The following is a 12354-nucleotide window of genomic DNA, read 5'->3' as shown; positions in this document are numbered from 1 at the left end:
AAAATTTAAAGTACTATTCTATTTTTTGGAGTGGGATTAATGTTTTTTACTTCAAACTATGTTTTTGAATAGTGGAATGGAGTCGGAAATCTTAAATTTTACTACTAAACACACATAGGTACCACTTTAGTTTCATCAGCCGATCACTTCCCGTTTCAGAAACAGAATCGGAATCGAAAGCTTGTGGACCTATTTAAAAATACGTTGGAAGCTTATGCTTATTACTAATAACACTTTAATTTTAAAAATTCAATGTCATGAATAAGTAAAAATATAAAATTATGTTTTTATTTATATAAAATCCAAAACTAATAATATTAAAATATAGAGAGTAAAAAATATCAAAACTAATACTATAAATTATATTTGTGTATAATATTTTTTATAAGACATTTTGCATAAATATTCAAATATATTGTGACAGATATTTGTGAACCATTAAAATAATTATTTTATAATATTTTTATAATCTTAATATTTTTATAATTAAAATATGAACTTAACTAAATGGAATAAAATTATTTAAAAAATCGAATAAGTAATTTTTTATTTGAATCATATAATTTTTTATATTTTTTATTTGAATCATATAAAATAAATAATTAGGTTATAATCTTAACCTATTATATTTAGTCATAAGTTTTATAAATAAATTTATGTTATATATATACATGTGTGTGTGTGTTTGGATATACGCTTCTAATACGTACCTGCTTTCTAATGTTTTAGAAAAATCTCTCATCTAGGTTTTCATACGATTCCTCTTTCGTGTATCCGTCTCCGATTCCATGTAACATAGGAACACACTATATGAACCGGACAACTCAGCATGACCATGATCTATAAAAGTCCTAGGGTTTGCACTTACCTATTTATGAGCATTGTTTTGTATTTTGTAAATCAAAAAGAAACAAAGATAATTCTAAACTTCAGCATTTTGACAATATTAAGAATGGAAGATAAAAACAACTCTCACATTAACAAAACCCCATTATAAATCGTATATATTATTTACTTTCTTATCTTACTCGTTTCCTTACAGATTTGAAATCCAAATCCTAACGTATTTCACTAATCCACTATTCTTTTATGTTACCAATCAAAAAGACAACTAAAATTGTGTTACCATTCAATACTACACATATTTATCAAAAATAAATTCATAACTACACATGTCAAGATGAAACTAATTATGATTGGAAGTTTGGAACAGAGTTAGACTAAGACATATACAGTCACATATCCAAACATAAACATAAATAAAATTATGTAATTATAGTATATTTTATAGAAAGTGATATTAAAAGTGACATTCAAATTTCATATCTACTTATAAATTTCTACTATTGCTGTGTTTATTAGAATATATTATACCCTTTAGTTTATATAGACACCAATGTCCTAAAACAATTTTACCAAACAAAAAAAACTTCCAAATGGTTTTTAAGTAACGGAGATGAAACGGCGACTGTGAAGATTTTTGTCCGTGAGGAGCTGGCAACCGACAGGGTTGCTGCCTGTCTACAAGTGCATTTGTCTAACTCACTTTCACAGACACCGGATCTATAGGTTGTCGGTATAATATATACGTGTCATGATCTTAACCGCTTAACTTTAAATTCAGGTTGTCTTCTGATTGCAGTGATGAGGTAAGTGATAACGTAGACAGTTAGAAAGATACTTTAATCACTCGAATTAATTACAATTATTAGCCCTTCGAGCTTGTACAGAGTTAACTTTCATACTTTTATTCTTAAGAACAAACTATAAACGATGTTGATCTTAACTAATGTCTAATTTCATTTCATTTTTCATCTTTTAAATTATTTATTATATGCCAAAAAACAATTTGCGATTCTTAGGACAAAGAAAAATCATAAGTTATCGTCATAGAATGATTAAACTAACCAGGGCATTGGAATTTATTCTCCACCAATGTTTTTTGCCCTTACAATATCACATTTTACCAAAAGAAGAACGGATATCGTGTGATGCTCTCTATATAATGTAAGTATACCAATGTATACTTTAATTAATTAAGCACTTTGGTCTAGGGTTATAGATGGTATCATAGGCATTGAGAATAAATGGCAAAAGATAGATGATTTCCCCTCAAAGATAATAATATTATCAGTTCAAGCATCAAAAAAAATCTTACTTTCTTTATTAATTTTGTTTTTGTTAGTCTCCTAATTTTATAAATTTAGGGTTTCCTATAATATTCCACTTCTCTCTTGCCGTCTCTTCCCAAATACTCAATCCCCGTTTCTCTCCCTCATCTCCCAAATACTCAATCCCGTTTCTCTCCCTCATCTCTCTCTCTAGAGATACAAATCAATCAAAGAAATACACAATAGCAAAAAGGGTAAACGTTCCTCAAATCTGGTCTAAATTTGTTATTGATCTCTTCTATTCACATTGTTGGTCAGAATTGTTCTTGATCTCAATTTAAATTTCAATAAAATGTATTTCATATAGTTTCGTTTCATGGGTAATTTCATTTTTTTTACTGTAATCAAGTACTTAGGTTGAGATTTTAGTCATTTGATTCTCATGGGAAGAGAGATCAAAATCAAGTCATTGTGTTGATTGTAAATTAGGGTTAATTAACATAGAAGAATGGTGAGGGGAAAGACGGAGATGAAGAGGATAGAGAACGCGACGAGCAGGCAAGTGACTTTCTCCAAGAGAAGAAATGGACTTTTGAAGAAAGCCTTTGAATTATCAGTCCTTTGTGATGCCGAAGTTGCCCTAGTTATCTTCTCTCCTAGAGGAAAACTCTATGAGTTTTCTAGCTCCTCCAGGTATGTTACGCATTCGCTGTATATCGATCTATGCATCATGATATGTAGATTTCTCATGAATCCTTAACTAGGCGTTTTATTCGAATCCATAATTACTTGTTTTTTTAAAAAATAGTTGTTTTTCTTTTATGATTCTCCACTTCTTTTTTTGTTTCTAGTTAGTAGATCAGTCGACTGGGTATAGCTTTGTTTATGTGTGCTAAAATGAAAATTCTTAATTTTAGAGAGAACAAAATTCAGATATATCAGAAAAAATGAAAGCCAAGACATTGGTAAAAACGTGGTTCGCACATGGGTAATCGGTTTCCTTGCAAATGCCACTTAAAGTAATCACTTTTGACAAAGAAGAGCCAAAAAAATTCATATTCAAGTAGTTAAATCTGCATACGTAACAGTAAGTTTGAGCACATAGTGTTCTTACTGAATAAGGCAAAAAAGTCTCATATGAACTAGATGCCTAGCTAGATTCTATTTTCGCTTGGTTTCTATCAACCAGATTTGGAAAAAACAATATTTCCTTATTTAGAGGTGTGTCTCCCCATGTATATGTGCTATTGTGCTTGCGTGTGTGTATTTACACAATATGCAGGTAAAATTTACAAACGCATGCGCCCACACAGACACACACACATACATATATATATCTTTTTTTTGTGCAACATATACATATTTAAGCACATGTACTGTCTATGTAAATTTGAATTAGTATGTGCTTGCAAATATATTTTTTTAAGTAAGAATATGGTCAGACTGAATATGGTATTAGACTACTATATATGTATGTTTTTTGGGTTGTATTGTGTGAATCATTAATCAATCAATGGTGTTTATACTGTGTGAAGCTAAATTCTCTCTTTATTTCACAAAGAGTGTCATTTTGACAAGTTTTATTGTTATACAAAGAGTGTTATCTTAGAATTTTAATGTAATTTATACTTATTTAGACTTAATATTAATTACAAAATGCATTAATAATTATTGGTTAAATAGATGCAATTAATAAATACATAAATGCATTTTAGTTATTTTTTAAATTTATGTAAAAATATCAAAATGACACTCTTCATGAAACACAAAGAGTATTGCACTACGAATTATCACGTATGTGCACATATTACGTGAGTGACTGTATATACATTTTGAAACAATTTCTTTCTAAACTCATCTGTGTACATAATTTGATAAACAGCTAAGAATGATCATGGATGTATATATCGATTGATGCTTGATTACATTATGTAAATACAAAGTATCAAATGGTACGTAACTGATAAAAAACGGCTAATGTTTTAAGGAAACTTTTATATATTAAGAAAAATAGCTGATAAATACTGTTTTTTTTTTAGGCTTGACAATTTGAGATTTGAAATTCCAAAACAACATTCTTTTCATAGAAATAATCATCATACGGCCGATTTATTTTCTCGGACTATAGTTACAGGTAGACACATAGCTCTAACGTCCACCGTCATCAGTTAGATTTATAACACCATTTCCAATGAATTATTCTATCTTTTTCTTTAAAATAAATTAATTTTATAATAAAGTTGAGTTATACTCAATGATACTCTATTTTAAATTAAAAAAATTGAGTGATGAAAAATAAATAAATGAATTACTCTATTTATAGAATAAATTTATTTTTACCTTATTATAAAATAAAAAAATAAAATAGAATTTGGAAAATTTTTATTCTAAATTTTATTTAAGAGTAAAAATATAGTAATGTTAGAGATGCTCTAATATAACTATTTGTATGGTACACTAGTTTTGATTGTGTGTGCATATAGTAGATGCATGTATCATATAACGTATATGCTGGCAAGAAAGAGGCATTTGCTACACTTTTAACCCACATAGTACAAAGGCCTTTATCTCAGTGATGACAGATACTGAAGGAGTCATCGGCATGTGACTAGATCAGAATACGTTGATTCTTTCCATGCTTCTTCTATTTTTTTTTATTTTTGCGTACTTATAAATTATAGGAAATGATACTGTGTGCTAATTATGTGTGTTATCTTAATGATGTGTTCGTACTTTGTTAGACAAAAAACAATTGATAAGTGTTTCTATATAATAAAGCCGAGATGGGTAATCACAATTAACTAGGTGCTTAACCACGTACATATATAGTTAACATTTTTTTTATTACATAATTAGGCCATATTCACATGACTAAATATCGGTAATTATATTTTCTTATTTTATCATTTATATAACTATTGAGGATTTTTTTTCATTATTCTAGAATTTTAGCAGGTGACTGATAACAAATTTTATTAGCTCAGATATTAGTCTATATATAAGTGTAAGTGGTGATGTTTCTTAAAAAATATATATATAAATGACAGATATAATTGTACATTTTATTTGCGTTTGCTGAAAAACCTATACCTCATCTTTTTGGTTCTCATTAATTCGCTTTGATTTGATTTCTTTTGTTTGTAAGATTGAATTGAATTTTGACTTTTTGAAATTTCAGTATAACAAAAACAGTAGAACGATATCAAAAACGAGTACATGATCTTGGCTCTAACCATAAGAGAGAGGATAATTCACAGGTAGTTTACCGCCGTTATCGTGTATGTACTTGCTTGGCAAAAAAGAAAAATCTAAAACTTATATTCTTTTTTTAATTATATTCTTTACCTATTAACGTGAGTCGTAAATTTGTATCATTATATTCTTACAATTTTGGCTCAAAGATTGTTTTATTTAATAAAATCTTCTCTTTTTTCTTATAGATTTTATGTGTGTTATATTGACATGACCAAACCTGTTTACAGCAAGCAAAAGGCGAAACCTATGGCTTAGCGAGAAAGATCGAACAACTTGAGATTTCAAAACGGTTTTTGAATCCTAAATATTTAGTTTTCTTCAATGAAAAATTAGACATTGTAACTGTCTATTTGCAAAATATTTAACATTGTCATGTTTGTTAAAAAAAAACAATTACAGAAAATTTCTGGGAGAAGGACTTGACGCATCTTCTATTGAGGAGTTACAACAATTGGAAAACCAGTTGGAGCGAAGCTTAACCAAAATAAGAGCCAAAAAGGTAACTTATATATCTCTGATCATTTACTTTGACAGATGAAGATGAATAAGAGTTATTGTTACTTTAGACACACAAAAAAAGAGAGTTATTGTTACTTTGTCGACATTTAAGAGTATGACGTTGTGGTTGGGTCGATTGATTACATATATTCAAGGTAATAACCATAGGACCATATTTAGAAGATGACCATATTCTTATAAACTGTTTAAGGAATTTATCCAGCTATTTTATTTCTTAATTGCAGTACCAATTACTGCGTGAAGAACTGGACAAGTTGAAAGAAAAGGTAAAACTCATAAACCTCTAGCTTTTTTTTTCATTTTGATAAAAAAAATCAGGTACTAGTTGTGTCTTCTAATTTAACCATTTTCTGGTTCCTTTTCAATATTTTAGGAGAGGAACCTTACTGCAGAAAACAAAATGCTGACGGAGAAGGTATAAATTGATTCTAACACATGGCTTCTCTATATTTTACAACGGATTGATTTGTTCTCTATTGCTCTATCATTATGAAATTATCTACTCTTTTTATACGAGAGTATTAATTTGAAATTGAATTAAAAAAAAGTATGAGATGGGAAGAGGAGGAATAATACCAAGAACATCATCAACAACAACATCAGAAGACTTGGACACAGAGGAGAGTGAAATGGAAGTGGTGACTGATTTGTTGATTGGACCTCCTCCGATCCGACACTCCAAAAAGTTTCCTCCAAATTAATACATGTTTATACATTCACCTCAAAAAATATATGATCACACTACTTTAAACATGATGTCTTCTCCTTTCTAGAAGAAAAATGAGGTTAATGTAATAGTTTTTTTTTCTTCTTTTGTATCCAATAACATCTTTGAAAATCCAAACAACTTCTGAATGTCTTCCTTTATAGTTCTTCTATTTTTATATAAAAGTAATGTTATATATGGTATATAATGGTTCTGATTGGTAAGCCACGCCACTGCGATATCGTAGAAGACAAATGTCAACTAATTGGACATGGTCGACGGTCAAAGTAGACAAATTCAAACCGCTGAATAAAAGTTTCATTGGTTTAGTCTCTCTACTCCTTTACCTGAACCAACAATTGGTGATCGATCTCTTGCAGAGGCAGAAACAAATATGTCCTGATCGCCGTCTCTATCTTCCGGATATAGCTCTGTTATGTTGCCCACTTCTTCACGTTATGGAGATTGAGCATATGATGGCATAAGATTAATATGGAGTGTTAGATTTAAAATATCGGTTTGAATCCTTTTAAACTCCTCTACATTAGTTGACACACACAAAAAATTCCTCTAAAACATGTTATATATTTCACTAATAAAATAAAAGATGATCCTCAATCATATAAATCGAAATTAAATTAAATTGCTTTTAATTTGGTAACTTTATAAACCAGGAAAATGTATGGGCAAACAAAGAAAGATAATCTTTGTTCTTGTCCCATTGGCCACGAAAATATACATTACAGTTGATTCACTGATTGACTTCCCAGCTCCCTCATTCCCCATATGGAAAGACCTCCGAAACATCCTTTATTTTTATGTAACTTTCGTCCTCTTTTCTAATATTTTGCTGAAACTCTTACCCAAAAAAAAAACTAATAGCACAAGTATAGAAAGAAAAAAAGAATTCTGGATGATATAGTTCTGCAAACTAATTTTTCTAAAAAGACTAAAATAGATCCCAACACTATAGAACAAGGTATATATATCTGTTTAAGAGAAACAAAATGCCATATAATGACTAACTAAACCAACAATGTCTTAAAATTCTAGTTGGTACGACAAATCAAATAAAGAAGATAAGCTAAAATGAACAACAGAAGTCAACAGTCAAAGTCAACCGTTAAGAAAAAAAAAATCCCCTCCAATAAGTTTTCCATAGCTTGTTTGCTGAGAAGCTCCAGACAAACACTGTCGTCCTCTTCGCCTTCTTCTTCTCCATGGCTGTTACTTCTTTTCTTGATACCCTTTTCAGAAGAAGAAAGAAAAAGTATACAGATTCCATAAGCAGTAAGTCTTCAGTTTCTTCTCAATTTATCCTCCTCAAATCTGACTCAAAAACCCCATAGATATTTATTCTTACTTTAACTCTGCTAAATTCATTTTTCAAAAAAAAAAAAAAAAACTCTGCTAAATTCTGCAGTTTTCGAATACGACTTTGACACCATTAGAGGTGCAACTAATGAGTTCTCGGACCTGATTGGTCGTAGCCGTTGTGGCTCTCTTTACAAGGTTGTGTCCCTAATCTTTAATAGATCCTTCCACATGAGTTATATAATAATAAATAAAAAACATGGGAAAATTTAATTTTAAAATTTTCAGGGTAAGCTTCAAAGCGGACAAGAAATAGCGGGAAAAGTGCTAATTTCGACCCCAACTATTTCAATCGTGCCAAATACGACCCGAACAATTGATCAGTGTCAAATACGACCTCAACTCAATTATAATTTGAAAAAACTACCCGAACTTCTTAAAACGTGCTTAAATTTACATTGACTCTAACAAAAGTTAGTCAATCGTTAACAAGATAAAACGACGTCGTTTTGATATACGAGGAAAAGTGTCAATTTCGACCCCAACACTCTCAGTCGTGCTAAATAGGACCCGAACAAATGGGCAGTGCCAAAACCGGCCTCAACTTAAGTATAATTTAAGAAAAACTACCTGAACTTCTTAAAAGGTGCATAAATCTACATTGACTCTAACAGAAGTTATTCAACCGTTAACAAGATAAGAAGACATTGTTTATATATACATATATATAAATATATATATATCTTTTTTTTTAAAAAAAATATGTTCATTCCTGAACTCAAACCATGTTGTGATACCTTTTTAAATGGGCACACTAACAACTAGATAAAAGTAATTTTTTTAAATACTATTACAAATTTGAAATTATATAAACTACTATTATTCTTCATCTTATCCAATTTAAAATTTTGGTGACAATTTTTTCGGATTTATATAAATACATTAACATGTTTTTCTTATTTATCATATCTTTAATAAAATTATATCTTACTAAAATATAAATAATAAAATATTTATTATTATACGATCTTAAATATGCTTAAAACTTTGAATTTATTTATACAATTTTCTTATATAAATTATTTTTAATTTTTAAAATTAAGTGGGAATTTTTTTAGTTTCCAAAGTTGATATTATATATTTTGATATTTTGTTCAAAAATATTAAGAGGCCTTTTACCTTTCTTTCACTAAGATATGTTGTACAAAATATTAGACAAATTAAACAATAACTAAAATATATAAAGCAATCACCAAAGTTTTAAATTGGATAAGATGAAGAAGAATAGTATTTTATATAATGGAAAATTTCAATTTGTGATAATATTTCAAAATTTTATTTTAGTCTAGTTGTTAGTGTGCCCTTTTGAAAGGATATCCCAACACGGATTTGAGTCCCGAAATGAACATATTTTTTTTAAAAAGTACATATATCAAAACAACGTCGTCTTATCTTTGTTAAAGGTTAATTAACTTCTGTTAGAGTTAATGTAGATTTAGACACGTTTTAGAAAAATTGGATATTTTTTCTTAAATTATAATTGAGTTGAGGTCGTTTTTTGCACTGACCATTTGTTCGGGTCTTATTTGGCACGACTTAGAGTGTTGGGGTCGAAATTGGCACTTTTCCTCGTATATCAAAACGACGTCGTTTTATTTTGTTAACGGTTGACTAACTTCTGTTAGAGTCAATGTAGATTTAGGCACGTTTTAAGAAGTTTGGGTAGTTTTTTTGAATTATAATTGAGTTGAGATCGTATTTGGCACTGATCAATTGTTCGGGTCGTATTTGGCACGACTGAAATAGTTGGGGTCGAAATTGGCACTTTTCCCAAGAAATAGCAGTCAAGATACCTTGCACTAGAAATGACAGAGAGTTTCTTAATGAAATCAATCTTTTGCGAAAGCTCAGGCACAAGAATCTGATCCATCTTCTTGGTTTCTGCTCTAAAAAAGACCAACATTTTCTTGTTTATGAGTTCATGCCTAATTCAAGCCTTGATCATTTTATATTCGGTTAGTCACAACTGAACTATCTTTTCCATCTTATACGCCCAATCTTGGATAGTTTCAAACTTTCAACCACCAGCGAATCATTACTCTTTTTTTTTTTTAAATTGTTTCAGACCCATTTAGAGCTTCTCAGCTAAGTTGGGATGTGCGTAGAAACATTGTCGTAGGCGTAGCTCGAGGGTTACACTACCTTCATGAAGAATCTGGATTGCAGATTGTTCACCTCGACATTAAACCTAGTAACATTCTTTTGGATGAAGATTTTCAACCAAAAATCACAGGGTTTGAAGTGGCGAGGCTGATTCAAGATGGCCAAAACGAAGCAAAATCAACTAGACTTTTCGATGCTGCGTAAGTGTTTGTTGATTAACATATTTTAAGGAACAAATCTCTCAAAATAGTTGACAGTGGATATATTTTGGAAATGTTCACAGTGGATATATAGATCTACATTTCCACCAAACCTTGCGTTTTTCTACCATAACTGATGTCTATACCTTTGGGGTTACCATCTTGACGATCATAGCCAGAAGAAGCATTTATTGATGAGAAACATCCCACACCGGATATATAAGAATTAATCTACTACTATATAAAGGGTTAGGACCAATCCACTAATTGCCAATTGGTTTTGAGTTGGAAGCCCATAATAAACCCGAATCTAACATGGTATCAGAGCGATAAGATCCTTTGACCTAATTTACTACTACTACTGTACCGATGTTGGACCCTCTGTGGATGTTATTCCCACATTGTCCACGCTTCAGACCTAGATGTCTGAGCGTGAGGGAGGGTATTGATGAGAAACATCCCACATCGGATATATAAGAATTAATCTACTACTATATAAAGGGTTAGGACCAATCTACTAATTGCCAATTGGTTTTAAGTTGGAAGCCCATAATAAACCCGAATCTAACAGCATTCATAGTTCGAACGAAGAAACTCTAATCCAATATGTGAGTTTATAACAAAGCAAACGTGTATATGGTTGTTAAATGCTCCCTTAAACGTATTTGTTTTGGTCTTATAGGCTCTGAGATGCTGGACCAGAGGAGAAGCCATCAATATGATCGATGAAGTCATGATAAAAGAAGAAAGAGAAGATTCAGTAAGCGAAATATTGAGATACATTCACATTGCTCTGCTCTGTGTCGATCTCAATACAAGGCCGAGTTTAGATGAAGTTCTTCATTGGTTTAGCTATTTCTCTACTCCTTTACCTGAACCAAGAATTGGTGATCAGTCTCTTGTAGAGGGAGAAACAATTGATAATATGTCTCTTGAAGAGAGAGAAACAAATTGGTTATTGTCGCCATCTCCCGGATATGGCTCTCCTATGTCACCCGTGTCTCCACGTTAAGGAGACTTAAGTGTCGTGGAATGAATTTAGCTCTACTTGATGAATTCTCTTTTTATTTCTTTGTTGAGAGTTTATAATGAAATTGATATATGGCTTACTCTTATAAAACAAATAGAATCCATATCTAGATATTTGATTCAATATCTACATTCTATATGTTTATAAATTCAGTTTTTGCATGGGTACTACATTTGGATAATATTTTATCAGTTTGTTCATTCGTAAAACATCTTAATGCATCATAATACCAGACCAGTTGACTAAATATATATATATATTATTAAAACTGAAATAGTTTTTTTAGTACTATTTGAAAACATAAATAGTAGTATAAATGAGAACTATAGCAGTATAAAGAAAGTATAGAGTTCTTATATGAATTTCATTAATTGTCTTTCCATATTTCACTCGGTTCGATTTCATTAATTATATTACATTACCAATATATCACATCATTAATTATATTACCATAATAATAAAAATTTATTATATTTATTGACAATTAATTTTTTACTCCATATAATTATTTTACTAAATAAAAAATTCTTTCTATTTCACTTAATTTAGTCAAACACATAGAAAAAGTCATTTTTATTAGTTTATAAAATCAGTTTGGCATGAACATTGCCTATCCATTTAGGTACGGATTGTTCTTTTCGGATATCGTTTTTTTCTGAAATTAGATCCACTTGAATATTATAATTTATGTATGGGTTTTGAGTTGGGTCCTTCTGGGTTTGGATGAGTTCGGTTCTGATGTATAGGAACCTAAAAATATCTAAATAACAAATGCATCTGAAACGAGTTCAGATATTTGTACCAAAAATAACTATATTATCCTATTTGGTTCAGATCTTTTGAATACAATTAGTTATATTACGACTCATCTAAAATATATAACACTAATTATGAAAAAAATATCAATGTATAAAAATGTAAGAATAAATATCTTCGCGGGTGTACGGGTCAATCTCTAGTCTATATTATTAAAATTGAAGTACTTTTTAGAAACAACCTTTATTTCATCACAATAATTACAATTTGTGCCAATAAATTAATAATTATTAATTAATC

At 30.0% G+C, this 12354-nt stretch overlaps 2 protein-coding genes across 5 annotated transcripts; both read left to right on the top strand.

Annotated features, from left to right (window-relative positions):
* Nucleotides 1-565: 565 nt before the first annotated feature.
* Nucleotides 566-6741, top strand: LOC103839919 (agamous-like MADS-box protein AGL14). Of its 4 annotated transcripts, XM_033278952.1 has the most exons (9): nucleotides 573-2280; nucleotides 2313-2365; nucleotides 2601-2804; nucleotides 5290-5368; nucleotides 5594-5655; nucleotides 5766-5865; nucleotides 6110-6151; nucleotides 6259-6300; nucleotides 6434-6741. In XM_033278952.1, the coding sequence occupies exons 3-9, from the start codon at nucleotides 2620-2622 to the stop codon at nucleotides 6584-6586; spliced, it is 663 nt and encodes a 220-aa protein (XP_033134843.1). In that variant the 5' UTR covers nucleotides 573-2280; nucleotides 2313-2365; nucleotides 2601-2619; the 3' UTR covers nucleotides 6587-6741. The 4 variants fall into 4 exon arrangements, with proteins under 4 accessions (XP_009114656.1, XP_033134844.1, XP_033134843.1 ...); XM_009116408.3 differs by having other exon boundaries at nucleotides 566-2420; XM_033278953.1 differs by having other exon boundaries at nucleotides 566-2424.
* A 254-nt stretch (nucleotides 6742-6995) lies between these two features.
* On the top strand, nucleotides 6996-11465 carry LOC103839918 (cysteine-rich receptor-like protein kinase 45). Its single transcript, XM_033278951.1, has 7 exons — nucleotides 6996-8103; nucleotides 8194-8217; nucleotides 9743-9920; nucleotides 10031-10268; nucleotides 10352-10451; nucleotides 10838-10876; nucleotides 10951-11465. Exons 3-7 carry the CDS (start codon nucleotides 9887-9889, stop codon nucleotides 11278-11280), a joined length of 741 nt encoding a protein of 246 aa, XP_033134842.1. The 5' UTR covers nucleotides 6996-8103; nucleotides 8194-8217; nucleotides 9743-9886; the 3' UTR covers nucleotides 11281-11465.
* Nucleotides 11466-12354: the final 889 nt, after the last annotated feature.

This window comes from Brassica rapa, chromosome A09 (assembly GCF_000309985.2).
Source record: "Brassica rapa cultivar Chiifu-401-42 chromosome A09, CAAS_Brap_v3.01, whole genome shotgun sequence".
NCBI classification, from domain to species: domain Eukaryota; kingdom Viridiplantae; phylum Streptophyta; class Magnoliopsida; order Brassicales; family Brassicaceae; genus Brassica; species Brassica rapa.
The sequence above is the reverse complement of the archived record's forward strand: the minus strand, read 5'-3'. Positions and strand labels throughout refer to the sequence as shown.

What these genes read in the sequence shown, in the direction of transcription:
- LOC103839918 (XM_033278951.1), top strand. Translation starts at nt 9,887, where the DNA reads ATGCCTAATTCAAGCCTTGATCATTTTATATTCG. An exon ending in ACTAGACTTTTCGATGCTGC is followed by an intron (nt 10,269 to 10,351) that starts GTAAGTGTTTGT and finishes AAATGTTCACAG; the next exon opens with TGGATATATAGATCTACATT. An exon ending in TGACGATCATAGCCAGAAGA is followed by an intron (nt 10,452 to 10,837) that starts AGCATTTATTGA and finishes CCCGAATCTAAC; the next exon opens with AGCATTCATAGTTCGAACGA.
- LOC103839919 (XM_009116408.3), top strand. Translation starts at nt 2,620, where the DNA reads ATGGTGAGGGGAAAGACGGAGATGAAGAGGATAGAGAACGCGACGAGC. An exon ending in GAGTTTTCTAGCTCCTCCAG is followed by an intron (nt 2,805 to 5,289) that starts GTATGTTACGCA and finishes TTGAAATTTCAG; the next exon opens with TATAACAAAAACAGTAGAAC. An exon ending in TGGACAAGTTGAAAGAAAAG is followed by an intron (nt 6,152 to 6,258) that starts GTAAAACTCATA and finishes TCAATATTTTAG; the next exon opens with GAGAGGAACCTTACTGCAGA.